This window comes from Perca fluviatilis, chromosome 14 (assembly GCF_010015445.1).
Source record: "Perca fluviatilis chromosome 14, GENO_Pfluv_1.0, whole genome shotgun sequence".
In the NCBI taxonomy this organism is placed as follows: Eukaryota; Metazoa; Chordata; class Actinopteri; order Perciformes; family Percidae; genus Perca; species Perca fluviatilis.
This window is the reverse complement of record NC_053125.1, coordinates 23,011,485-23,038,936: the sequence shown is the minus strand read 5'-3', so window position 1 is coordinate 23,038,936 and position 27,452 is coordinate 23,011,485. Positions and strand designations below refer to the sequence as shown.

Genomic DNA, 27,452 nt, shown 5'->3' with positions numbered 1-27,452 from the left:
ATAGTGTATACAAATTAGTTGCATATTAAAATGGGCCGGATTGATAAAAATGGATGGATGGTTATTCATTTATATTTTACACATCATGGTTTAATGTTAAACATACAGGTGGAAAGCTACCAGTAAGTCATCAATGTTGTGTAATGTACATTTTTTGTTTCTATGAATATGCTGATACATCTTTGCGAATAAATTGTTGGATTTAAGGTTATCTATATTTTCAGACATAGATTTAAATTTTTATATTAAAGAAACTTAAAAAATTTTTTTTTTAAATTAAACCATAATTTATTTATAATTTAATTCTGTTCTACTTAAAGGTGCAGGGAACTGAAATTTGATAGTAATTGTGTTGGTGGTGTAGCAAATTAAAACGAACACTGATTTCCCAATCCTAGCTTAGCAACTGTGACGGGCATTCACTGTTCATGGGCATCAGAAAAAAAAAAATTCCCATTGAAAACGTCATCGTTCACGTCACTTCCTGTGGGAATCAGAGGTGGGAAACTGGGGCTGGATTTTGCTAACAGAGTTTCCCAGTTGGTCACGCATTGTTGACAACTGACGTTTGATGTAGGCGACTTTGGTTCACTGAACATATTTCAATGACAATAAACTGTTTATTGTGGACAAATGCCTCTGCCAAGAAACATGCACAGACATAACATGTTTAAATTATTCATAAATAGGCCTAATATGTATAATTAAAAAAAACAACACCTTATCCGTGTCTGTTTGTATGCTTGCATAAGAAAACAGCAGCAAATCGTTTGTTACAGCGGCCTCCATGTTTTCACACACCTGATGCTCCAGGCTCCGTCCAACCGTTGGTGGCAGTCATGCAACAAGTTGTTATGCCAAACGCCAATATAACAGAAGAAGAAGAACACGCATCCCGACCACGTGAACGCTGGCAGTCGGGAAAACAACGCAATCACGGGGGCGGTTCCTGATGAAAATAAATACAAAAATAATTACAATACAACAAGTACAGTACCTAGGATATCTCCGGTTTAGGGGCTCTGTGATGCCAGGGCAGTGTGAATGTAGCAAAAGCTATTTGTTTTAAAAACCTTAGTGCCTCTCAAGCTCCGGATTTCTCCATACTGTGCATTTAAAGAGATTTTAGGGTCGTGTCTTCTTTCCCTTTTGCAAAGAGTTTTCCCCCCCAGGGATGAATAAAGTATCCATCAGTTTATCAAACATACGGAGGCAGAAAACTCAGACCTTGATGTGTCATTCACAGAGTTGTTAAAGTGATTTGGTCTCATTCTTCAGATGGATTCATGCTCGTTAGCACAAACGCACATGTTTCCATGTGTTGATTTTAAAAAGCTCATCTGGCTTCAATCTGTACTTTACAGCTGTGGGATTCCTCTGTTTTAACACCACGCACCATGTTTGCAATGCATTTTGCTATTGCTGTAGCAACCTCCGCGAGGTGTTGTTGTGTCCGGCTTTGGGGTGGTTTTGCATTATTTCCACAGTGTTCTTGGTTTTATTTGCATCTATTTGAAACGCCCGCAGTGTCCTGTTGTCTAGACTTCAGCTAGAAAAGTCAGAGTAAATGGGATTTGAAGCTGTTATTTGATGTTTAATATAACTTGTATGTCTATATATAGATCGAGAAAACCCTTTAGTCTCGCCATGACAGGCTTGTTTTCCTGATTTAACCCCTGACTGTGATTTCATTTAGAGGGGATTCCCTCATCTTCTTCTTTGTCCACGCATTCATAGCTGCACCTGCTGCAGTCACACACACAAAAGTAAAAAGGCTGGTTTAAATAGTTGGATGGGATACCCAGTAACAAAGTCAACAAATGTCTTTTTATGAAGGTACATAACAAGGTGACGTCTCCTGACCTGCTTTCTGTTTCTTTGTTTCTGTCAATACGTGTGTGTGTGTGTGTGTGTGTGTGTGTGTGTGTGTGTGTGTGTGTGTGTGTGTGTGTGTGTGTGTGTGTGTGTGTGTGTGTGTGTGTGTGTGTGTGTGTTGGAAATGAGGCAAATCCATTAGGGTGTGTGTACTCTGTCAGTCGATGTGGTTTTGTGTGTATGTGTGTGTCTCAAAATTTTACTTTCATCCTAAGAACGCCCACAACAACGACTGTGTGCGTTTGCATAATTTTTCATGTTGTATGACTAATACCGCAGTCATACAACATTAAAGCTTAAACAGAACGAATAGAGAGGAAGTAGCAGACACAAAAATGTCTGGAAACAGAATGTTATTTCCACCAGACTTCACCATGTATTTACTGTAGCAATTTTAGCTGATGCTCTCATACAACGTAACTAATTCTTTTCTTTTTACTCCTCAGCTTGATTGTTATTTTATATTTGCCTTCTTACCTACTTCGTCCTGCAACTACGGCACAACTATTTCCCTCGGGACGAACACAGTGTTTATATAATCTCATCTTTTCTTATTTTCACTATTCATAGATGTGCTGATGGTGTTTGATAACCATTTAATTCATGAATTGGCAAACAAATGCCCATTAAAAAGTCACCAGCCATCAAAGTGTTAACTTCACAGTAATATGCTATAAGTCCTGCTTTTATTTTGTTGCAGTTAACTATAACGGTGGCACGTGGTAGGGAGGTGGATTGTGTTATTCAGGCTTTTTTTTTTTTTTTTTCAACAAGTCACAAAGTGTGACTTGTTGAAATACCAAAGACCGTTTCCAGACACCGTTTCCAGACACTGCTAACAGTTACATAAACTACAGCCATAACCTGAGCAGTCAGAACAAGCTTACAAAAAGACATAAAGGGGTGTGTGTGTGTGTGTGTGTGTGTGTGTGTGTGTGTGTGTGTGTGTGTGTGTGTGTGTGTGTGTGTGTGTGTGTGTGTGTGTGTGTGTGTGTGTGTGTTGCCTGATTTCATGTGAGTTTTGCAGCTTTAATCCCCCCCCCAAAAAAAATCAATGTTTCAGTAATTTCCTAATACTGCTGGTCACTGTAGTTTTTAGTCACACAGACGGGAGGTTTGGGACTATTTTCAGCGGCAGGTTAATCTACACTTGGTGCTCTAGTGAGTATTGTATTTTGGGCAGCAGGACAGTATGTGGAAACGGGTCAATTGTGTCTTCTTTGCAGAAAGTTTAAGTAGGATACATGCAAGCAATTCTGAAGACGCAATGTGTGTGTGTGTGTGTGTGTGTGTGTGTGTGTGTGTGTGTGTGTGTGTGTGTGTGTGTGTGTGTGTGTGTGTGTGTGTGTGTGTGTGTGTGTGTGTGTGTGTGTGTGTGTGTGTGTGTGTGTGTGTGTGGGTGGGTGGGTGGGTGCCATATGTTCAGTGTGCCAGGGTAATCGAGCCGACAGCGTTAACAGTCAAACAGTCACAGAGCATCCTGTTGTAATGTGAGCCTGAGCAGCTACGACTGTAGTGTGTGTGTGTGTGTGTGTGTGTGTGTGTGTGTGTGTGTGTGTTACCTTGGCTGCCACATGGTCATTGTAGCAAGTTGAAACGATGTGACATTCAACCTGTGTGCCTTTGTTATACTGTACCCCAAGCTAATACACTCTAAGTGTGTGTGTTTACATTAGTGTGTGTGTTTATGTGTTGACATGTGGTTAGTGGGTGTCATCCTCACAACTTTCAGCCACAAACCTCCTGTGTGTGTGTGTGTGTGTGTGTGTGTGTGTGTGTGTGTGTGTGTGTGTGTGTGTGTGTGTGTTTGCATTCATGTACAAATTAGCGGTGTAATCTCTGTTCACTTGTTTCACTACCGGTTAAGAATAAACTTAAGCTTGTAACAAAGTAGCAGCTAAAACAATTTTGATAATCAGTTAATCGTTTAAAGTTATTTATCAATCAAAGATGTCAAACCGTGGCTGGTTCCAGCTCCTTAAATTTGCAGATGTGCAGTTTTTGTTTGTTTTTATAATATTATAAACAAAGATATTCTTTAGGTTTAGGACTGTTGGTCAAACAAAACAAGCAATTTGAAGATGTTTCATTACATGTTTTTGACATTTTACAGACAAAGCAGTTAATCACTTAATCACAAAAGGTAACTGGTCATTGATCATGAAAACAATCCCTTTCTACCTGGGGGGGGGGGGGAAATCAAACAAAACCTTTGCTTAAAAAACTTTCTGTTTCAGTGATGTTGTATTGTTGCTGTTTTATTTAAAATTCACAGGTGAGTATTTTCGCGTTTTTCTTGGTTCGTTCATTCGGTCACCTCCACCCACGGTGTTGATGTTGATTATTCTGCGTTGTCCTTGTACATAAATTAAATGTTTTGCGGGTGAAGCTGCAAATTCTGCGGTTGATTTTAAAAGTTGCTTTTGGTAATTTAACAAAATGAGCTGCAGAAAATCCTGATCAAACTTGCCCGTCACTCACAACCAGTGGTGTCGTCTACGTGATACGCAGGTATACGCAGTAATAAAGGCATATTCTGGCCCAAATATATAGGGCATATATATATGCGCGCACACACACACACACACACACACACACACACACACACACACACACACACACACACACACACACACACACACAGTACAGTACAGTATTCCCACTACAATACATTAGACTACACCACTGCTCGCAACGGAGTCACAATAAGGAAGCTGTGCTTTTAGCTAATTTTGTTTCCTGCTTTTTTAAAGTAAGTGTGTGTTCCTAAAGTGATTCTACACCAACAGTCTTTTGAGGGTCAAATGCTCAAGCGAGATGACTGTAAAAAGTCAAATAACTTTAGCTTGTTTCTTCACAAACAGCAGCTGCGATCAGTTTGGATTCACAGCAGTTAGCTGGCTTCATAGCTTCTGGTGCTGTCTTTGAATTGCCAAGATCTCTCCCTGTTGTGTACCCGGGCTTCTTTCTGAAATTATATACAGAATATTAGAGGACACTTTACTTCAGAGGCAACTCTCATCTTCTTAGGAAACGGTAATCAACAAAGCACTGTTATAAAAAAGCCCCACATACAACATTTAAAAGGCTGGCTCATTTCCAGTGGAAAGATTACGATTCTGTAGAAACAGGTGTTGTAGAGGGAGCATGCTTATGTTCCAACAGACCTATTTTCCCACATTTCTAAGAATTTTTTTTCACTGAAAATTAGGCCCTATGTTCCTACAGCCATATCTTCCCACATTTCTAAGATTTCTTTCAAAATCAGGCCCTGTGTTCCCACATTTCTTTTTTTTTTCATAAATTTGTATCAGATATTATCCCTCTAACCCCTAACCCTAAAATTTTTTGTGGGAGGATAGGGCTTAAATTGAAGGGAAATGTAGGAACACAAGACCTCACTTTGAAAATGTCCTAGAAATGTGGGAACATGGGGCTGTGGGAACATAGGGCTGACCCCGTTGTAGCCAGTGTATGTCTGGTAATTCCGACTGTGCGTGTCTTTGCAGGCCGACATTTGGTCGCTTGGCATCACGGCCATCGAGCTCGCCAAGGGAGAGCCCCCCAACTCGGACATGCATCCGATGCGAGTGCTGTTCCACATCCCCAAGTCTCCTCCTCCGACGCTGAGCGGAGATTTCTCCAAGAGCTTCAAAGAGTTCACCGAGGCGTGCCTCAACAAGGACCCTACCTTCGTAAGACACACACACCCACACACACACAAACTACATTCACTGTAATGAAACATTGTTTCTCACTTTTTTATAATTTCTCCTCACAGCTCTGTATAAAGGTTCTTTTTTTATGTTGGTTGGTTTTCATGGTACTTGTGCTTTACTTGATAATTTTACTCCACTACATCTCAGAGGGAAATATTGTACTTTTTACTCCACTACATTTATCCGACACTTGTAGCTGCTTCACATGAAAAAAAAAAAACGTCAGGATTTTAAAAAACAACTCGTTGTTAAAGATTAAACCAGTGGTTCCCAACCTTTTGGACTTGTGGTCCCTTACAAAGTGTAGTTTAGCCCCCTTGTCATGTTTCAGATCCAACAATAAGAGACATTCCCCCTCTAAATGAATGACATGGTTTCATTAAAATGACTGTTGGAGGCTCAAATGATCACAAAACCGCAAATATTAGAGAAAAGTCCAAATCATGGAAACAATTCTGTGTATTAAATTAAGTTTCAGATTTCTTTTCCTTTCCCATTAATTATCTCACGACCCCTCCGGTTTCTCTGGTGACCCTTTGGACGGGCCCGACCCCTAAGTTGGGAACCACTGAGCTGAACTAGCTAACTGTATATAAAGAAGTTAAAAGTAGTTCAACCTGAAGCAATTCCAACCGTAACATGCTGCTCTAACATTGATGCATCTGTATTAACAATCTTATAATGTAATATATCTGTCACACGGGTACAAATACTTACACTTTGCTGATACTACTTGTGTCCTTTTATGTAAGTAGGATTTTGAATGCAAGACTTTAACCTTGTAATGGAGTATTTTCAAAGGTATGTTTTAGCTATGAATACTCCTACCACTGGTTTTATACTTGGACTCGTAAAAAGATATTTTACTACTCAGTCCGGGTTTAAAGGTCCCCTAGCATGAAATTTCACTTTATGAGGTTTTTTAACATTAATATGCATTCCCCCAGCCTGCCTATGATCCCCTAGTGGCTAGAAATGGTGATAGGTGTAAACCGAGCCCTGGGTATCCTGCTCTGCCTTTAAGAAAATGAAAGCTCAGATGGGCCGATCTGGAATCTTCTCCTTATGAGGTCATAAGGAGCAAGGTTACCTCCCCTTTCTCTGCTTTGCCGCCCAGAGAGTTTGGCCCGCCCATGAGAGAGTGACATCATGGCTTTCAAACGAAAGCAAAGTGGCAGTTGGTCAGGGCCACACCCCCACCCTCCAGCTTGCCCCCCCTCTCTCCTCCTCAATAGCTACAGACACAGAAATGGCACATACTAAGGAAAGCTCATTGTGGGACTGGTTCTAGTGGCTGTAATTCTGCACCAAGGCTGAATTTCGGGAAAGAGACTTCAGATACAGTATTAGGGGACCACTAAGGCCTATATAAAAGCATCCAAAAAGCAGCATGTCATGGGACCTTTAATCGTCTTTTTAGGGGTTAGGGTTTTTATAAGTGCTTTTGATGTTATAAAAACAATTTAAGATGAGAAAAAAACCTAATAAATAATATAAACCCTAATAAGAAATTATGATGCAAAAATCCAGATTTGATACCTAATTGGCTTGTTTTGACTTGAACATCTAGCCTGTGTTTAAATAGTTTTTATTTTGTTGTCATTTGTTCTGCTGTGAATCATCTTGTTCAGTACTTAAACTCAATTTTTTTATAGTTTTTACAGATGGGAAGTTTGAGTCAAGTCAATTTGTTTCCATGCCATTCATTTTAAGCCAGCTTCCCTTTACTGTGTGGTTGTTGCTCCATTTTGCTTCCCCCTGGTGGACAAACAGCTCCTCTTCTAGCTCCTTCTTATTTTCCCTTTCTCCTCTATATATAACCCGTATAAGAAAAGGTCTCAGGATAAGCAAGCTTTTAAAAACTGTTCCACTTATCGTCCAGAATTCAATTAGATTCAGTTTATTTATGAAAGGCAAACGCATGATTTTACGTGGGTTAAAAATGCCAGAATGAGCTATTGTTTCATCTGTAGTCCCCCGGCCTTGATGTTTAAAAAAAAAAAGAAGGCTTTTTAAAATACAAAAAAAAGAACGACAACACAACCAAAGAGAGAATGGAGTGTTACGAAAGCAACAGTGCAAACAGTGCAAGAGCCTTTTTTGTTTTGGTGTTAAATTCATCTTTCTCTCTCTGAATCTCCACGAAGCCCTGACTGAAAAGCTGAAATGAAGATGGCCTTTCTCTGCTCTCTCTCTCTCTCTCTCTTCATGCAGCGTCCAACAGCCAAAGAGCTCCTCAAACACAAGTTCATCGTCAAACACTGTAAGAAGACATCCTACCTCAGCGAGCTGATCGACCGGTACAGGCGCTGGAAGGAGGAGGGCCACAGCGGCAGCAGCTCCGACGACTCCGACAGGTAACGGGACTACTTTTTGTTGTGGCAAAAGTTACTTTGTGAGTCGAAATAAGTGCGTTAGTGCAGTGGTCAACAGAAAGAGTTCGCTCCCAGGTTCACCCCCCTCTCTGTCAAAGCCCCCAAAAAAACAGGTGAACAGGTGAAGCAAACAAATACGTTATCACTTCCGCTCAAACCGCGATGAAAACGCCCACCACCTACACTATAAGTGCACAATATAATAATTGATCAATAATATAAATGAGACCATAAACAACATACAATATGTGGCTCCTACAGTATCATTAAATGCAATTTCAGAAGGTACAATGATCACATGTAGGCCTCGTGAAATGGGGAACCCCAAATAAGCTACTAAAAGCTTTTCGGAAGGGGCCCGATAATAATAAACCTACAACAGAGAATATACAGGCACCAAAAACTCAATTTACCATAGAAACAACATAGACCAATAGATTACAGACACTTAAAAATAAAAAAATAGAAACAAATCCAGTCACAATGGACTCAACGTAGACTAATACCACAAACCGACAGACGATCCCAGCACAAATATAACACTTAAGACATATTCAACAATCATATGTTTTGAGCAATTTTTCCTTGAGCCTTTTCTTGAAGATGGAGACAGAATGCGACAATTTCACGTTTTCCTCAAGCTCGAAATTGTCGTTCCAATACCAATACCAGTATCGGAAAAGCCTCCAACGCTGCCTAAAATGCTGGCATCTGTATCAAATGTAAATGGACTGTATTTATAGAGCGCTTTTCTAGTCTTAACGACGACTCAAAGCACTTTCACACAGTACAGGAACCATTCACACACAGTCATACACTGTGGCCGAGGCTGCCGTACAATTTCAATTTTATTTTTAGCATCAAATCATAACAAGAGTTATCTCAAGACACTTTACAGATAGAGTAAGTCTAGACAACACTCTATAATTTACAAAGACCCAACAATTCCAGTAATTTCCCCCAAGGACAAGCATTTAGTGCGACAGTGGTGAGGAAAAACTCCCTTTTAGGGAGAAACCTCGGACAGACCCAGGCTCTTGGTAGGCGGTGTCTGACGGTGTCGGTTGGGGGGGGGTGATGAACAGTGGCGATAATAGTCACATTAAAGATAATGGAACTATGACTAGAAATGGTAGTTGTAGTAGTTCATGGCATAGCAGGGCACTGCAGGGCATAAAAGTACAAGGTGCCACCTGCTCATCAGTTTTTTTAGGACCATGTCTTATGGTGATATTGCACTTGAAATACAATTTAAAAAAAATAAATAAATAAAAATAAAAAAACGTTATGTAATGTGTGTGTGTGTGTGTGTGTGTGTGTGTGTGTGTGTGTGTGTGTGTAAAGTGAGTCCAGTAATAAGGAGAACAGCGAGTCTCCCGAGTGGTCCTTCACCACGGTCCGTAAGAAGAAGACGGAGGGCAGGAAGGTCCTCAATGGAACGGTCAGTACCAATATTATTAGTGTGAATAGAAGGGATGAAAGCAGTCCTTCAAATAACATCCACCTGCAGGTACTTTTTAGAAACCGCTTTTCACGGCAGGAGAAATGCTTCTAGAAAATGTCCAAATGCTCACATCATTCAATGGTTTCTTGTTTGAAGAAAAAGTTGAACAGAAAGGGGGAAATAGCATTTCTTGTAGTAGGCATGAGGAAGAAATGGATTTGTGAGAGATAAGAGATTTTTTTGATGATGTAAGAGATGTTTTTTTAATTTTGTAAAATTTGAGTATGTCCCTTTTTTTTTTTTTTAAATGACACGTGAATTTCTCAACAGATTTTAAGGGATAAAATGGTAAAACAAGACCACTGACTCAGATTTAATAGAGGCTTTTATTCCAAACCACTGATCTTACGATTACTTTTGTCACGTCAAACATGGTTAATATCTCCTGTTTTAGTTGCTCTTCAGCCGTATAGAACTGCACCAAATGAAATGCTCGACTTGTTTTTTTTATTACTTTTCAACGCAGTTTTTCTCCTTCTGTTCTGATTTACATGTGCAGGGTCAGGATCAGCAGAGTAAATCAGCCAGTCTGACCACAGTCATCTCTCCCGTCTTCACTGAGGTTAGTGTGTATATATACAATAGGGATGGGCATGATTAATCGACGATCGATAATTGATCATTCAATTTCAAATTTTGTCGATCTGCTGCTTTAGAGCCCTGCAGCGCATATGTCTCCAAGTTTACCCTAACCAAACGTCCAGTTTAACTACCACAAGTTTTTCTTCTTGTAATAAAGCTCTCATCGGGGGAAAAACACGCTGTATTTTTGTATTTTCATTGCATTTTTAATTTATAAAATGTTAAATAAATAATGAATTTTAATATAAAAATATTAATGATTAGTCGATCCTTAATTCTCCCGACGATCGACAAAGAAAATGTAATCGAATGCTCATCCCCAATATACAGTACACACATCACGCATGAAAATATACAACCGTCCTATTTTGAATTATTTTCTGAGACACCCAAAAGCACAATGTATGCCTGTAAATCAGGCTTAAAAAGCTCACAATGTGCTCAGACCCCCCCAAATTACTGAAACCATTTCTGAGGACATCACCCCAGTCTGGCTTTCGAATGGCAGACCTATTTTTATTTATTTTTTTATTGTCTGTTGTAGTTGAAGCAGCAGCACAAGGAGCACTCTGAGCAGCGATTGGCCATCGAGGAGCTGGAACGCAACATCCGATTAGCTGAAGAGGTCTGTCCAGGCATCACAGACAGGATGGTCACACACATCATTGCTAGGTACCAGAAGTACTTCTTTCTTTCTTTTTTTTCCTCTTTTTTTTTTTTTTTTTTTTGCGCTTTTACTTTTATTGTTCTTAATTGTTTTTTATTATCTTGTATTTTTCGGCAGTTTTATTTTTTGTTGCTTTGAAATTGAATAGTATCTTGCTGTGTTTTTCTTTAGATTTGATGTCTTAAAGGGATAGTTTGGATCTTCTGAAGTGCGGTTGTGTGGGGTACTTCTATATATTCCGAAAATATTCTAAATATAGCGTAAACACTTAAACTGATGTGGCTAGATAGGTTTAGCTGCTGCCCCCATCCTCAGCAGGACATTGCTTAGCTTCCGTGTCGGTACTCCTGCCTGCTTCTCCAAACTGGGGGCGTGCCGACCTCCATCTACTGTAGCTGACACACTGACTATGGATATCATACAACCGCACTTCAAAAAAATCTAAATGACCCCCTTTAAGGTTATTTTATTTGTGTGTAATTCCTCCTCATCTTCTGCCTGCTGCCTTTCTTGGAATCTTTCTCTCTCTCTCGTTCAGAACAAGATCTGTATCGTCCTCCGTCAGATCATTCGTTGACCAAAACATTTTGCTTTTTAATTTTTGTCTCAGATTTACGACGAACTGAAGCAGTCTGAAAATGGATCGGAAAAGGAAGTACGTTATGTGAAGAGAGACTGTGTCTCCATACGGTGACGCTGCTGGATGATTGGAAACAGAGGATATTTGCTGTGCGATGTCTCCTCGCTGTACACACACACACACACACACACACACACACACACACACACACACTACTAATGTAATATATACACTATATATTATAAATATATATATATAATATATATATATATATATATATAAAAAAAAATATATATATATATATATATATATATATATATATATATATATATATATATATATATATATACACACTCACTGTTGCTGGTTGAAGAATTTTTTTTCTCCCCAAGTTGGAAGAAACAAGTTTGGAAGAAATAATCTAGAGCTGTCAGTTGGATTTTTTTGTTTTTGTTTTCCCTTTTTTTGGGCCACGGTCTTGCTTAAAGTAAGTCTATGTAATTATTATTCTTAAAATAACCATCACGTGCCTTAATTATTTATGCTGTGAGTCATTTTCCAAAAGTAGGCGTCACCTTAGACCAGAAAGATATACAGAAGAGGGTTATCCACCATCAGCAGTGGTATGTTTTGAGTCACGGCTTTTCTTGACTTTGTAGATGTCTATATGTTTGTTCAGTAGCACTTGAGACAGATTATATGCCAATATAACATATTTTTTGTTGTCTTTAGTAATGCCTTATATTACAGTTCCCTGATCCAGGAATTCAGTCCAGGTCAGGTCTAACTTTCAAAGCGTAACACATCGAATTTTCAGGGTTATTTGTCGTCATCATTTTAGCTCATTTTACAGCCATACACGTTCATTCTGGGATTAACTCCCTGGGATGTGTGTAGCTCAAAAGGTGTCTAGTTGGAATAAGATTTCAGTGCAAATGAAACAAAATGACAAAAATGCACAAAGGTCTTCCACTCGCTCACGAAAAGACTCCTTTTTCATTATGCATCAAGTAAAAAAAATAAAAATAATCATTGTTGAGAGTTCGTTATTAACGTAATGCTCGATGTGTAAAGATGTCGTTTATAATACCACCATTGGAAAGTAGAAAGGTCCTTTCCAAGAGCATGAAGGGAGCTGTACTCAAAGATATTTCTGATAGTTCGTACCAAAGACACTATAAGACTTGGTCATTGTATATTTTTGTCTTTTTATATATCATAAGGGATTACGAAAATGCTTGTTGAGGGGGGAGATGTAAAATGAAAGATGTAAGATTATACAGAAGTGTACTTTTTTTTTCGTAGCGGGACTTAGAGTTTTATCAATAAATATTTAAGTTTGATTGAGAAACGTGTTTCATGTGTTTCTTTGTTTACTTCGTTGTGATTTCTCTGGAGAAACGTTTTCATCAGTGTCACAAGGACTTTTCGAAATTTGGGGTATGAGTAGTTTCTAACAATCTTTGCGTTTATTTTAATTTCTGTTATCGCAATGTCTTAAAGAATTGGATATGATCTGATTTGCATTGATTGAAAAAACAATATGATAAATTGTACAGTAAATATCGGATGAATTTAACTTGAAAATCTTCTCTTCCTTGTGTAATCCTTTATTGGCACATTGTTAATCTTCACATTTCTCTACGGAATTCTACATCACCCAAAAAAAATGATATCCAATAAGTTTTCCAAACCTACGTAGACATCACACCGACAAGATGTTAAAGTCTTAAAAGTTGTACAAAACTGTAAACCAGGTCATTTGCCAAGGCCGAGGCTGCTACAAATTGTTGGGCCTTTGATTGTCAGCTAGGGCGGCTACTGTCACGGCACAATCTTCCTATTGGTTGCCAGGCTGGCAGCTGGGGAGTTTCCAAAGCGGAAGTTGAGGACAGACTGAGAAGACAGTCGGAGGAGGAAAGACGTGGGTCTCTGAGTGTCGAATCGTTTTTCCCCCCGATCAAGTTGTGTTATCTTATTGTCCGCATCTTTGAATGTCTACAAATGAACTGCCGACGCCGCTGATTAGCGCCGGACCACGGAGACCTGGTCGAATGATGGAACGAAGCGGTACAGCTTTACCTGTAGCCTGGTCTCGCTTCGCCAGACCTTCCTCCACAGCGGTGTGGAGGAGGGTCTGGCAAGTCCACACCGCATTCCGGGATAAGAGAAAAACGTGCTCTGGTTTATTGGCATTTCTTTAAACTAGTGCTGTCAGTTAAATGTGTTATTAATGGTGTTAACGCAAACCCATTTTAAGGTTAACATTATTTTTGGCCTAGCAAACTTTTGTAGTTTTTTTTTTCACATGCTGTTGCAACAACTAGTAACGTTAGAAAAACTACAACACCACACCGGATCTAGCTAGACCGTAAACAAAACAACAGGCACGCCGCACACACTGGTTTGGGCTCGTGAGCCGGCCAAAGAGTAGTAGGCTAACGTTACGTTTTGAGTGGATGGCGAGCACGAGACGCCGAAATGGACGCTAATAAGATTCTGAATGGAAAGTTTACTTTTAAAAAGTTGCCAAATGGTTCCATTGACAAGACCAAAGTGATCTGTGTGTTTTGTCGTTGTGAATGAGCTATCATCGCAGCACGTCCAGTCTGAAATACCACTTGATGATGGCCAAGCACACAGCTGATGCGAATTCTCCGCCCCCTCGTCAAAGCCAGGCGACAAAAGCACAAAGCAACCGATCCACTTTTCCATGTTGATAAGAGCATTAAAATGAGAAAAAAATAATGGGACAAGAAGAAATCAAGGTATATTTAAAATCAATAAAAATGTGCGATTAATTGCGAGTTAACTATTACATGAATGCAATTAATCATGATTAAATATTTTAATCGTTTGACAGCACTACTTTAAACCAATCACAATTGTCCGGGGCGGCGCTAAGCGCCGGACGGAGCCACGGTGCCTCTGCAAAATAGTCTCGGGTAGGAACTTGTTTTGGTGGAACGTGTGTACGTTCAAAAGTTGTTTTAGTCGTAAGACAGAAAACTCAGATTGGACAGATAGTCTAGCTATCTGTCTGGATTTACCCTGCAGAGATCTGAGGAGCAGTTAACCATAGTCCTCAGAAATCCACCGGAGTTTAGAACACCAACACAAAAAAAGCAGAAGGTGAGAGACATCCGGCCGAAAACGGTGTCATCCGGTGGAATTTCCGGCAGCAATGGCGCAATCCTGGCAGTGGAACGTCGTGGATATAGACTACCTGTAGCCTGGCAACCGAGTGTACGGCTCTTTAGATTCAAATGCACGAGCGACCAAACCATAGAAGCTCCTAGACGATATTATCAAGTTTTCCCAGGGTTGTGGTTAATTTTACACATATTGATAACCCTCCAAATTTGCGAGCTTGTACCCGTAATGTGGCCATCAAAGAAGCGGAGGTTTTTGCTAAAACAAGGCAAAAACTTTCAATTCAACTGCCAGCACACCTCGTAAACAATACGCTTCTCCTACATATGAGGCCATCACATTTATTACAATTTTCCTGTTTATTCTACAGTCTGTAGTGGATGTTTTTATTTTATTTTAAAACCTACCCTGCCAGTTTTCACAATGTGACTTCAGTAATCTTTGCAGCACCTTTAGTCCCATCTCCTCCTGTCTTTTCTTTCTTCTCTTCTTTGCACTTCAACTCCTTTTTTGCTTTCTCCTTTGCTGCTCCATCCTCTTCTTCCTCCTCCTCCTCCTCCTCCTCCTCTTCCTCCTCATCCAGTTGGAGGCTCCCGGAGGAGAACCTCATCCTGGCCAGTCCAGCGGATCGTACCACTTTCCCCTTCGGGGGTGGTGGGCAGTAATACGGATAGAAAACCTCCGGGTCTGAGTCGCTGTAGCTTCCTGTGGTGCCTCCGATCATGCATAGCGAGGTGGGTCGATCGGGCAGGGGGGAGGAGTTTAGAGGGAGGTAGGTTGGTCTGGAGGGGCGTGTCAGGTGGGGGTAGTAACCAAGGGGACGGAACTCAGAGGCCGGGTTAAAGGCGGGGTTAGAACTCCTTGAGAGGTTAAACTTGACATTTGGTTGGCTAGCCACGCGGCGAGGGAGCCCCGGTAGGAAGTTGGAGTCATCGCTGTAATGCCCCGCCTCCGTATGTCCGACGCCCAGGTGCCTCGCCCCGTTGCTTCCAGGCTGGTAGACCCGAGCCAATCCAAGCCCGCCTGATCCGGTGGGGTGGAGGTTCCTCCTGATTGGCAAGACTGGCGGCGAATCGTAGCTCAGCGGATAGAAAGGCGGCCGCGATATGCCATCCATCCTGACATACTCCCTCCTCCTTGCCTGCGGGAAACGCTCCAGTGAGGAAACGGCAACGTAGTCCGACAAGTAGGGGTGTCGGTTGAGAGGCGAGGAACCTGCTAATGGGAATGTTGGGAGGATTGGGTGATACTGGTAGGCAGGACTGTTTGGGTAGAGAAGAACCAGCTGCTGAGCGGCGTCAGGGTGTGGCTGAGGATTGGGACGACGCCGTGAGCGGTTTCCATAGACACCGGCTAGCCTTTGGGCTTGGCGCTGCGCCCCGATCCGTCCGCCCCTCATGTCCTCCATCACAGATGTGGAGGCGGATCTTATCTTGGGCGAGAGGGTTGGCTGGTGTAGATGTGATGGAGAGAGAGAAGTGACGGATGATTGGCTACGTTTAGCCCCTCCTCCACCGATTTCGACGTTGACTACGCCTCGACGATGTGGGTCCAACTCATCCTCGCTGCAGACCGCCAAGGCGTGACCTGACCGGGTGAACAGGCAGGAGTGCTCGTACATCTGAGGAGGTAAGACACACATTGGTCAATAAAATATCAGAAAACTGAAGAAAGAAATGCCAATCACAATATCCTGGAGCTAAAGGTCCTCAAATGTTTTGTCCGACCAACAGTCCAAAACCCAAAGATATTCAATTTCCTAAATGTAAAACCAACTCGACAATGACCGAACTGGCTAATATTCTGTTGATCGACTTAGTGGTTATTCAGCTAATTGATGCAGCTCTACTTCTTATGTACAGTAATGCATAAATAGTTTTTATTACCTGTTTGGAGACGTCCGTGAGGAGATCAGGGGAGGAGCGACACTGTCGATCGTAGTCTGACTGACAGTAGGTTCTGATGAAGAGCAAGAAGACAAAAAGCTTGTTCGCTTAGTGTTTTTATCCCTTTTCTAAATGTTCCTTTAACCTAGCTGGCCCTTGACCTCCAAAGGAAGGTGATCAAAGATTTGAGGGTTATTGTATCCGTTTTCTAAATGGCTAAAATATACAGTAAATTCAACAAGAAGAGAAGGAAAATGTGAATAGTGTTAGAAAAGAAGTAGGTTTTAAAGCTCCTGTGGTAGATAGTTGGTGGATCAGTTTGCTCCTTTTAATCCATTAAAAGGGTCAATTCTAGCATCGTAATCAGTGTGTGTACCTTGATACGTTTGACTTGTGCCAATGAGTTTAGTCTCACCTCTCAAAGTGCGAAGGCTTCTTCTCCCCTGATCCCATACACTCCAGCAGCTGCTTCTGCGTCCGTCCGCTGCCACACAATATAAATAACGCATAAAAAAAGTATATCATCATTGTTCTGTTTAAGCTTATTGTGTAGTTTAACATACAAAGCTCTCCCCAAATGAAATACACAAAAATAATACACCTCAGTTTCAGGCAATAGAGGATTTCTTAGATTAGATTAAACCTTTTGGTCGTTGCGCAGAGTACAAGTACTATTACAAGTGTTGATGGAATGAAATGCCGTTACAGTGACTTGAGGCCTTAATAAAGTAAGGAACACTTAGTCAACAGAAAGACATGAACAGACCCAAAGGTTGTTCCCCGTTGGTGCCCCGAACTGTACGTTTTGTGCATCAGTTCAACATGTTTCAACAACAAAAAAGACTACATTTGAAACTAGAAAAAACTCAAAAAGGAAAAAGTAATTGGTAAGATTTAAAGTGCTCATATTATGCTTTTTGGCTTATTCCCTTGCCTTTATTGTGTTGTATATATTTTTGTGCACGTTCTAGGTTTACGAAGTGAAAAAGCCCAAAGTCCACCCCAAAGGGACTTAGCATCTCCAACAGAAAACACTGTTCACAAACTGCTCCAAACAGCTCTACTGTAGTCCAGCCTTTACTTCAGAGACGAACGTGCGTCACTTTGTAACACACGTTATAATGCTCGCCTAGCTGCTAGCGTGGCACACCCTCATACCCTGCTTCTGACTGGCTAGTAGTCCTAACCTAGCTACTGCACATGTGCGACTCCCAACAAAGATGGAACAGAAGTGAGATGCCTCACTGTGTAGCTAAAACAGAGAGCTCAACACACAGGGTGAAAAGTGGAGCTACAAAAAAAAACTCTTCTGGTATAACCTCTAAATACAGTTAGGCTATGAACCTGAAAATGGGCATAATATGAGCACTTTAAAATAAAACTGAATCCGAGTGTACCTTTATTTTTTCACCTGTCTTAGCAAGTCATCCCAGGAACGTCTGCAACTAGTGCAAAATTCTGCTGCTAGGCTGTTGACCAGGTCTAACAGAATGTCACACATCACTCCTGTGTTATCCATGTTACATTGGCTTCCAATAAAGTTTAGGATCCAATTTAAGGTTCTAGTTCTGACATATAAAGCATTGCATGGTCAGGCGCCTGTTTATATCTCTGACCTGCTCCAGCCGTACATCACTACCAGGTCACTCAGGTCCTCTAACCAGGGACTACTGATGGTCCCTCGCACTTGTTTAAAGACTAAAGGTGACCGTTCTTTCGAAGTGGTAGCTCCTTGGAATTGTGGCGCTTTTTCCTGTTAACTTACGTTCTGCAATCTCGGTTGACGCTTTTAGAAAGCATTTGAAAACATTCTTGTTCCAAATGGCTTTTGTCTCATGTTTGTAATTTTTGGGTTTTTTGAACCCTCACTCTAACTGCATTTATTGTTGCTTGTTTATTTTCTGTTTTGGATTTTAATGTTTTTTAATCAAATGTATTTTGTGTGAAGCACTTTGTGACTCTGTCTGTGAAAGGTGCTATATCAAATAAATTACTTACTTACTTACTTACTTACTATATCCCCACAGTAATTTTTACCTGTATCTAAACCTGGAGCCTTTACAGGACAGCAGTTTTTTTTGTATTGTCTTCGGTTCCTCTGCCAGCCTGAAGAAGGCGTGGTACTCTACACACATCTTCCAAAAGGACTTGCACACATCTCGACTGGCCATGCAGAACTCCAGTGTGTCCTTACACGACGGCTGGATGGACAAACCCTTGCATTAATAGACGCACACAGTATCTGAACTGAACAAATGCAGTCACACAACTTCCAGTCCACCCATCCAAGTAGTTTGATCCTCACCCCAACTTTGTCGTGTAGTTTGATGAGGAAATGTTTGCGCTTGAAGCTCAGCTTGCGGATCTTCGCCCAGCTGAACGTGTTGATTTTGGTGTTTCCCTAGAAAGCACAGACAAAATCAATCCATTGATGTGTCCTGTAGTGCAAGACGATGGATATAACACGCTCACCTTTAGCATGCAACATTTTCAACATTAATGTGTTTTAGATGCACGTATGTGGACATTTTGACTTGTCTGTGGCGCTATATAAAAAGTCAAAGGATCACAAAAGTCTTTGGGGTTCCCTCCTCTGGACACACTGAATGTGTGTACCAAATGTCATGGCAATCCATCCAATATTTGTCAAGATATTTCACTCTGGACCAACAAACTATAACACTGCCATCCCCATAACTTAAAGGTCCCATGACATGGTGCTCTTTGGATGCTTTTATATAGACCTTAGTGGTCCCCTAGTACTGTATCTGAAGTCTCTTTTATATAGGCCTTAGTTGTCCCCTAATACTGTATCTGAAGTCTCTTTTATATAGACCTTAGTGGTCCCCTAATACTGTATCTGAAGTCTCTTTTATATAGACCTTAGTGGTCCCCTAATACTGTATCTGAAGTCTCTTTCCCGAAATTCAGCCTTGGTGCAAAATTACAGCCACTAGAGCCAGTCCCACAATGAGCTTTCCTTAGTATGTGCCATTTCTGTGTCTGTAGCTATTGAAGAGGAGAGAGGGGGGACAAGGTGGAGGGGGGGGTGTGGCCTTGACCAACTGCCACTTTGCTCGTTTGAAAGCCATGATGTCTCTCTCTCTCATGGGTGGGCCAAATTCTCTGGGCGAGCAAAGCAGAGAAAGGGGAGGTAACCTTGCTCCTTATGACCTCATAAGGAGAAGATTCCAATCGGCCCATCTGAGCTTTCATTTTCTCAAAGGCAGAGCAGGATACCCAGGGCTCGGTTTCCACCTATCACCATTTCTAGCCACTGGGGGGCCATAGGCAGGCTGGGGGAACACATATTAATGTTAGAAAACCTCATAAAGTCATATTTCAAGCCATGGGACCTTTAATTGCTAATGTGGCCTCCTGCTGGAGTAGAGCAGTGTCAGTAGTACGCACTTTTAGTTCCCAGCTTTGTGGAAGGTTACTCCTTATGAAAGTGGTCCTTTAGACCATGAAGCACATACCTGAAAGACCAGTACTCCGGAGTGTGTTACAGCCAGGTTGATCCTCATTCCCTCCCCATCGTGAGCGGGGTGAGGCCGGATGCTGTACATGTCCAGCTTCCTCGCCACCTCCAGCAGTTGGATGTCAGAGTCTCCTGGAGACACACCTCTACAGAGAGAGAGAGAGAAAAGGACTGAATGAAAAGGGCAGGCTATATATCACGTCATATTCCAGCTCTTAGGTCTCCTGCACACTGGCTGCGTGGAGTGAGCGTGGCATTTCTGTTGCGTGTCAGTTGCGTGGCGGCAGCGTGGCGTTTTCTATGTCTTTGCACACCAGAAACGTGTCTGACACGGCGCTGCTGCTGCTAGCCTTGTCTGTATACATGTATGTTTCCCATAAACACAAACATAAATATATACTGATTTGATTTAAAGCAAAGACAACGTCGGCAGTATTGACGGCAAAATAGGCTACAGAATATTTCGTTCTGTATTGACAGGTGCAATATTTGAAAATCGATAATTATTTAGTATTATTTTTTTGAAATTACATTTATATCTGTATTTATGTCAAAACCTAGAGACTTTCAAACATCAAAATGAAAAATAGGCGTCGGTCCTATTTCTAGCACGCACGCGTTTTCGGCGTGGCCTGAGACGTGCGTGTCACGCAGGCAGTGTGCAAGCTCTATAACCTGTTAACATGGGAGCCGAAATAAAAAGCGCACACGCCACGCAGCTGACACGCTCACGCCACCCAGTGCAGTGTGCAGGAGCCCTTGGTCTATTGGCCGCCAGGCCGCAGACTTGAGGGACACATATGTGGAACAGCTGAGTGAGCGACTGCTAAAGAGGATTGTGCTTTCTGACTCTGACGTGACGTTACCCCACCGAGTTAGTGTTAATGTTATGGCCGCGTTTTTTGATGTCCAACAAATGAACTGTTAACTGTCCCTCCCCTCTGCCCCCAAGAAGTCTGGACTCTGAACCCCCACCAACCCCCATCAGGAACAGCACCGGCCACTTTATAAGACTCAAGAACACTTTTTCACTATTATTTGATGTTTTTCCTTTATATTGCACATTTTAAATTTCTTATAGTTCCTTTAGCTTTTTATACCATTTGGTTTTGCCTTTACTTTTGTACCATTTAGAATGTATTTATTGTATGTATTACTTATCTTTTATCTTTTGTACATATTGCAGCGTGGGTTGGAGTGAAACGTATTTTCGATTCCTCTGTATGTCTGGCACATATTGCAGAATTGACAATAAAGTTGACTTGAATTGAGCGGCATCGCCATCTGATGCCGCACCGACTGACAAAGTCTGAGAAGCGGGTTGCCCGGTCGTTTTGAAGCTGAAGACGCCAGGTAGGCCTCAAACCCTTAGCTTCAGTAGACTAGCGGCTCGTTTTCTAGCTTTCAAATACACAAGCGAAACCTATAATCCTAGACGTAGCGAGAGTCATCGAGTTTCCCAAGGGCGTAGTTTACGCCATCACATATGTGAACCGTTAATGACTTTGGGTGTGATAAAGCTAAAGTTTTGCAGGCTTTGAGATGCGTTTACGCCCTTTTGGTGGCTTTGGGGTGAAGATCAACACATCCGCGCCGGTCAACACGTTGTACCTGTGTTTCTTGTGAAGCTTCATGATCTTGTGGTCTAGATATTCCTGGTTGGGGACGTACTGCTTCATCTCTAAATGGTGACAGTCCAGCTCCTCGTCATAGTCCCCTAGCTCTGCTGCAACACACACATGCATACAATATATACAGTCGATCAATTCAATTCTATATTTTAGAAATGACATGTAGATTTGAGGGTTGTGCAAAAAAATCGATTCACATTCGTACCGCGATTCAAGCTCTACCGATTCAAAATCGATTCATAGCATTTTTGGAAACACCACAATTTTGAGAACTCCCATGGTACGCCATCACCCAGAGATTAACATTAAAGACGTGGACAAACAACAATCCTAAAGTACCTAACATGCCAGTCAACCAACGCACTCTCATTCAATGCTCTAAACTCCCACCCAACTCTGAACGAAAAGCTCTTTTCAGTTAACAGTTTTATTTTATACTTGAATTAAATGTATTTGAAAGCTGGCCAGAGCTTGGCACTTTGCAGTTTTTAGTTGCAAAAGTTTTTGTATTTTTGTATGAAGACATAAAGTAAGTATGTGCAATCACATGGGAAAAGCACATTTGCATACTATGAATCGTTTTTTGAACCGAGAGTCGTTTTTGAATCGAAAATCGATTTTGAATCGAATCTTGAGCCTAAAAAATCAATGTCGAATCGTGACATTTTCTGAATCGTGCACCCCCCAGTAGATTTTAACACCTGTGCGATATTTTAATGCTTACACTGCAGTATGTGAGAGACCAGCAGGGCTGCGCTGTTGTCATTACAGGTCAGACTGCCGTTAGACAAGTCCTGCTTTATCTGTAAGGCAAAAAGATACCTATACACACACACACACACAAACATAAAAACACAGAAGGAAGCATGCATGACAATTAAACTGATAACTATGATTGCATTAGATTTTTAGTAGATATAAATATTGATCCTATCAGAGGACAGTGTTACCTGGTGAGGCCTCTCTTAAGTTGTCCAGGATCTGGTGGAAAGAACTTTACTATAAACCTGAAGAACAGATCGCTGGTGTCTGACAGAGAGAGAAAGGAGAAAACAAAAATAAGTATCTAACTGCTTGCTAAGTTAACTCCGCCCATACAGCTGACGGAAACATAATTGCATTGCCCCAGTGCATGCTGGGAGGTTTTCTAACACACCTACCTCGTACAACTGCAAATCCATAAACCGTACTCAACCAATCGTGCGGATGCATATCATAGTTTCAACTCTCTCTCTACTTATTTTTGCCTTATTTCAAAATAAGAACACTTACATGTAATCTGTTTGGCCAGCGGCTTCAGCAGCTCCAACCACACCTGCAAGAAAAACACATTATATGGCAAATTATTCCCAAATATTCTGTCTGTGTGCGCGTGCGTGTGTGATTTTCGATCTTCTTACGTAGCTGCCGCCGTGGTGTCTGAACTCCAGTCCAAAGTACTCTTTCTCCAGCAGCTTCAGATGACCACACACTTTGTTGAAGAAGTCGCCTCCTAAAACCTTTTGCTGCGAGAGAATTAAAGATGGTGTGAGAGAGTGAGAGGGATAATTGGGTTTTTTAATTGAGACGCTCTTAACAACCGGAGTCCGTGGACACTCAGGGGACCCCAGATTACTGTATGTGGTGCAGCTCAATTTCTTTGTTACTTAGTTCACTCTGTATTATAAGTTTCTTCTCTGTTGTAGGTCATACGAACTCTGAGTCTTTGACTCCTGCACACAAAAAATCTTTGAATATTGTTATTTTTTTTGTGACTCTTTTTTTGCAACTCTTGAAATTCCAGATTAAAAATCTAGTTTTATTGTCAGTGTTCACGTATACTTTTTGATCGGTTTACCATCATGTCATCCTATATGGTCCAAGCGTTACCAGTCCCCGGCTCCCCCATCTCATCCTTTTCTCTTCTTCTTGCCTCGTCTTTTCTCTTCTTTAATCCCTCTCCTTTTCTTCCTCCTCCCATTCCTCTCTCTATCCTGCTTCTTCGCTCTCATCTCTCTAATTACTGAGATGTTTGTGCACTGTAACACAAGGTTTTTTTTAAGTGTTTGCTGTCTGCTAGCTTGCGTTTAGCGCCCTGGAGGGGGTCACTGGATGCCCCTCATTAACTTGTCAGGAGAGAGAGAGAGGGGGGGGGGAGGGATGAGGAGGAAGAAGAGCGGCATAGCAGCTGTGACCAATTATGGAGAGAACAGAGGCCTAACCAATGATTACTGAAACTAATGGCCGCCCCCAGAACAACAGAGCAGTTAGTTTCAATAGAACGGAATAGAGTAAAGTTGAGTGGAATGCAACTTTACTGTCTAACGCTGACTGGAAGTTCATCTGGGCAGCAACAACCAAATACAGCAGATCATTAATTGGGGTTTTGCGCTGAAGGCATCTCTCTCTCTCTATCTATCTATCTATCTATCTATCTATCTATCTATCTATCTATCTATCTATCTATCTATCTATCTATGCCATATTCTATCTATCTATTTATTTATTGCTCTCTCTCTCTCTCTATCTATCTATTTATCTCTCTCTCTCTCTCTCTCTCTCTCTCTCTCTCTCTCTCTCTCTCTCTCTCTCTCTCTCTCTCTCTCTCACACACACACACACACACAACCTGAAACCTATTTTATGGTTGTAGTGTGGGTTTGGTCTGTCACACACACACACACACACTTTACCAGATACACTATACTTATCACAGGGTGGGTATTATTTTTCCATCCATCCATCCATCCATCCATCCATCCATCCATCCATCCATCCATCCATCCATCCATCCATCCCAATAAGTCCTTTAAACATACAACGGTATCGGTTGTTTCTTCCTACCCTCTATTACGCCCCCCAGGAGCGTTTTCTGTCCTCATATCTAAACCAGAAAACGTAACGGTCGCTGCAGACGACGCAAACTACGTCGGCTCTGCAGTTTTGTTGAAGTCACAGTGAGTCGCGGAAATGCCGATAAAGTGGTTTCAAGTGTGGTTACAGTTTTTCATAACTTCACGCAGACAGCGTTTACTGCGATATGATATTAATGGCGAGCCGAAAGCGGTCAAAGTGCTGTTGACGTTACACCTCCTCAGAGACGAGCAGCCAGGCACAGCAGTGGTTTCTATGCCCTGGTGACTGACTGACAGGCTGAGCTTGTAAGGCAAGGCAACTTTATTTCTACAGCACCTTTCAGCAACAAGGCAATTCAAAGTGCTTTACATTAAACATTAAAGACCAATTCAAAATGGTCATGATGAAAATAAAACAAAAAATAATATACAATTACAATAATATATTTTTTTACTGTCATGACAGCGATGGGGCTGTCAGTTTACCTTATATGTTGCATCTTCAAAATTGACACTGAATTTGAAACAGCACATTGTAATTTCTGCATCTATTATCAAAGTATTTATTAGTAATACAGTGGAAATTAGTAAAAATGTGAATATTTGATTAGCATGTTGATTTACGGTGTGTGCCCCTACATTTTCTGGTTGTGCCCCTAAAATTTTCAGTTGGGGGCCACTGTGCTCCTAGTGAAAAAAGTTAGTCTGGAGCCCTGAATATGTGTCGTAAATGCTGCTTGAACAAACGACTGATGTTGGCATTTTTCAGGGGAGGACAGTCTCATCCATCCATCCCACCATCCATCCATCCATCCCACCATCCATCCATCCATCCCACCATCCATCCCACCATCCATCTCCATCCATCCATCCATCCCACCATCCATCTCCATCCATCCAACCATCCATCCCACCATCCATCCATCTATCCATCTCCATCCATCCATTTCCATCCGTCCATCCATTCATCTATCTCCATCCATCCATCCATCCATCCATCTTCTTTCTTTCCGTTATTGTTTCATCCTTCCTCCTCCTCCTCCACCTCCTCCTCTTTTAAAGATGCTACTAATGTCCCAGAGGCCGCTGGGAAACTGACAGAAAAAGCATGGCCGTGGAAAAAGGGAGCTACTTTGCTAACACAATACTGCAAGCCACACACACACACACACACACACACACACACACACACACACACACACACACACACAGTGAAAGTCCCTTTTTAGATTGCTTTACTGCCTCGCAGGCGATGTCACCATGTTGAAAACCCGTCACTCAGTTCATAGACAGCAGAGTGTTTACCTTTCACATCCAACTGTATTCGCCGGATTCATTCAAACTCTTGATATTTAAGATATAAGTATAGAATAAGATTTTAATTCAAAATGCAATCCCCTATATTGACGTCTGTCCCGAACAATCTATTGCAGTCTAGAACAAAAAGCATTGATTCAAGTCTTTAGTCATGCTGTAGTGAAGCTTTTCACTCTTAACTTGTGCAACTATGAATGCATGGAAACTGATAAATGTTCAGCAGAGACGGAGACATTTCAGGGGACATAAACAAGAAAAACTATTTCTTTTAATGGTGGGGGGACTTTAAACCCTCAGTTTTGTGTCACTTTAATCTCCGTGTTATAGTCTTGTCTGTCTCTGATTGTCCAATAAGGACAACAACACTGTGAAAGAATATTTTAGGGTGGCAGAGGGCCCAGACGTTTAACAAACAGGAAGGCCCAGGCAGCAGTGAGGAGTCCTAAAAGTATAACGTTATTGGATAATTGTAGTGTAAAAACTACAATATTTAGCTCTGGAATGTAGTGGAGAAGAAGTATAAAGTATAGCAAGTAGAAGTATACTAGCCTACCGCTGGTCCTGACACAGTGTCTTATAGGTTAGACTGTATTTGATTTCAATGTACATTGGTATGCAATATGATAGTATAAATATAGTGTATTATAGTTACAAACACTGAATCCAGTCTAAACAGGGAGTGTGGAAATAAAGTATCTTTCATTTTTTTTTTTTTTTTACAGTAAGGACAGATATAAAATCGCACAAAATGAGGGAGGAAAAAAAAACGAATTTACAAAAGAAGAGGATGGTAAAAAAAAAATTATCCATATGTGTGAAAGCAGAACTGCTGCGCTAGAGAACAATGTGGAATACATTTAATACATCATAAATATGATCTTCATAAACAAGAGCGGGATGCACATGTGCAGTAGAATAAATAGGCCTACAGTACGTTACTTTTCCTAAAGCCTATTTCAGTGGATGACGGACGTACCTCCACCTCGAACGTGCGCTCGCTGTCATCCAGAAAGACCACGCGCAGCCGGAGCTTCGTCTCCTTGGAGACCCGGGACTTGGTCGTGAGGCTCCCGAGTCTCCGGGTCCGCCGGTGACCGTCCCCCATCTCCCTCTGTGTGTGTGTGTGTGTGTCTCAGGACGATTTAGTACAACAACAACAACAACAACAACAGCAACCACCCGAAATATCCATCATCCTGAGCGTAAATCCCAAAAGTCCCAGCGGCACGACGGCTTCGCGCGCTCATACTCATCCTCTCCCGTGGCTGCCGCTGGGGCGCGCGCTCTCCAGATGCGTGATGACACGGTGACGTTGCCTCCAGAACACTGAAAGTAAAAGTAGCAATACTAGGCTACTAGTGTAGAAACACTCGGTTACAAGTAGTACAAGTCCTGCATTTAAAATCCTACTGAAGTAATTAAGTACAAAAGTATCAGCATCAAAATATACTTAAAGTGCCAAAAGTAAAACTTTGACTGATCCATTTTAGAGGAATAAAGGCTATAATATATGAATAGATTATAACTGATGCATTCACATTTGTTTATCACTTTAATGTTGCAGCTGGTAAGACTGGAGCTCACCAAGTACACTTTTAAGGTACTTACACTTTTAGTGAGTTTGAGTATTCATACAAAAATACTCTGCTTGGAATAATATGTCCAATCTATGTCTAATGTGTTTTTTTTTCTACAAAAAGTTCAATTACATTGTTAGAAATCATTTAAAAAAATACGCTACAGAATGTATGAACACTTTTGTTATGTTTTAGATGTTTTAGACTGCTGGAGACAAAACTACTGCCCCCCTTGACTAAAAAGTCCATTCTCAGTGTTTCAAGTTTCCAC

General features: G+C 41.4%; 2 protein-coding genes across 2 annotated transcripts in view; one reads left to right on the top strand and one right to left on the bottom strand.

Moving 5' to 3' along the window:
• Positions 1-11,533, top strand: part of stk26 (serine/threonine protein kinase 26) — a 29,840-nt gene extending 18,307 nt beyond the window's left edge. Inside the window, exons 7-12 of the mRNA XM_039822906.1 lie at positions 5,385-5,570; positions 7,809-7,951; positions 9,314-9,410; positions 9,973-10,035; positions 10,600-10,727; positions 11,333-11,533. Of these exons, the coding sequence (XP_039678840.1) occupies positions 5,385-5,570; positions 7,809-7,951; positions 9,314-9,410; positions 9,973-10,035; positions 10,600-10,727; positions 11,333-11,348 (633 nt within the window). The 3' untranslated portion in view covers positions 11,349-11,533. The remainder of the gene's footprint in view (positions 1-5,384; positions 5,571-7,808; positions 7,952-9,313; positions 9,411-9,972; positions 10,036-10,599; positions 10,728-11,332) is intronic.
• A 2,950-nt stretch (positions 11,534-14,483) lies between these two features.
• On the bottom strand, positions 14,484-26,848 carry LOC120573268 (FERM domain-containing protein 7). The gene is made up of 12 exons (XM_039822904.1): positions 26,581-26,848; positions 22,854-22,958; positions 22,726-22,768; positions 22,404-22,482; positions 22,178-22,275; positions 21,434-21,548; positions 19,821-19,968; positions 18,647-18,742; positions 18,379-18,542; positions 16,757-16,825; positions 16,342-16,414; positions 14,484-16,076 (listed from the first exon to the last, which is right to left on the bottom strand). Exons 1-12 carry the CDS (start codon positions 26,707-26,709, stop codon positions 14,874-14,876), a joined length of 2,322 nt encoding a protein of 773 aa, XP_039678838.1. The 5' UTR covers positions 26,710-26,848; the 3' UTR covers positions 14,484-14,873.
• Between the last annotated feature and the right edge of the window lie 604 nt (positions 26,849-27,452).

What these genes read in the sequence shown, in the direction of transcription:
- LOC120573268 (XM_039822904.1), bottom strand. Translation starts at nt 26,709, where the DNA reads ATGGGGGACGGTCACCGGCGGACCCGGAGACTCGGGAGCCTCACGACC. An exon ending in GGTCTCTCACATACTGCAGT is followed by an intron (nt 21,549 to 22,177) that starts GTAAGCATTAAA and finishes TGTGTGTTGCAG; the next exon opens with CAGAGCTAGGGGACTATGAC. An exon ending in AACTACACGACAAAGTTGGG is followed by an intron (nt 18,543 to 18,646) that starts GTGAGGATCAAA and finishes TTGTCCATCCAG; the next exon opens with CCGTCGTGTAAGGACACACT.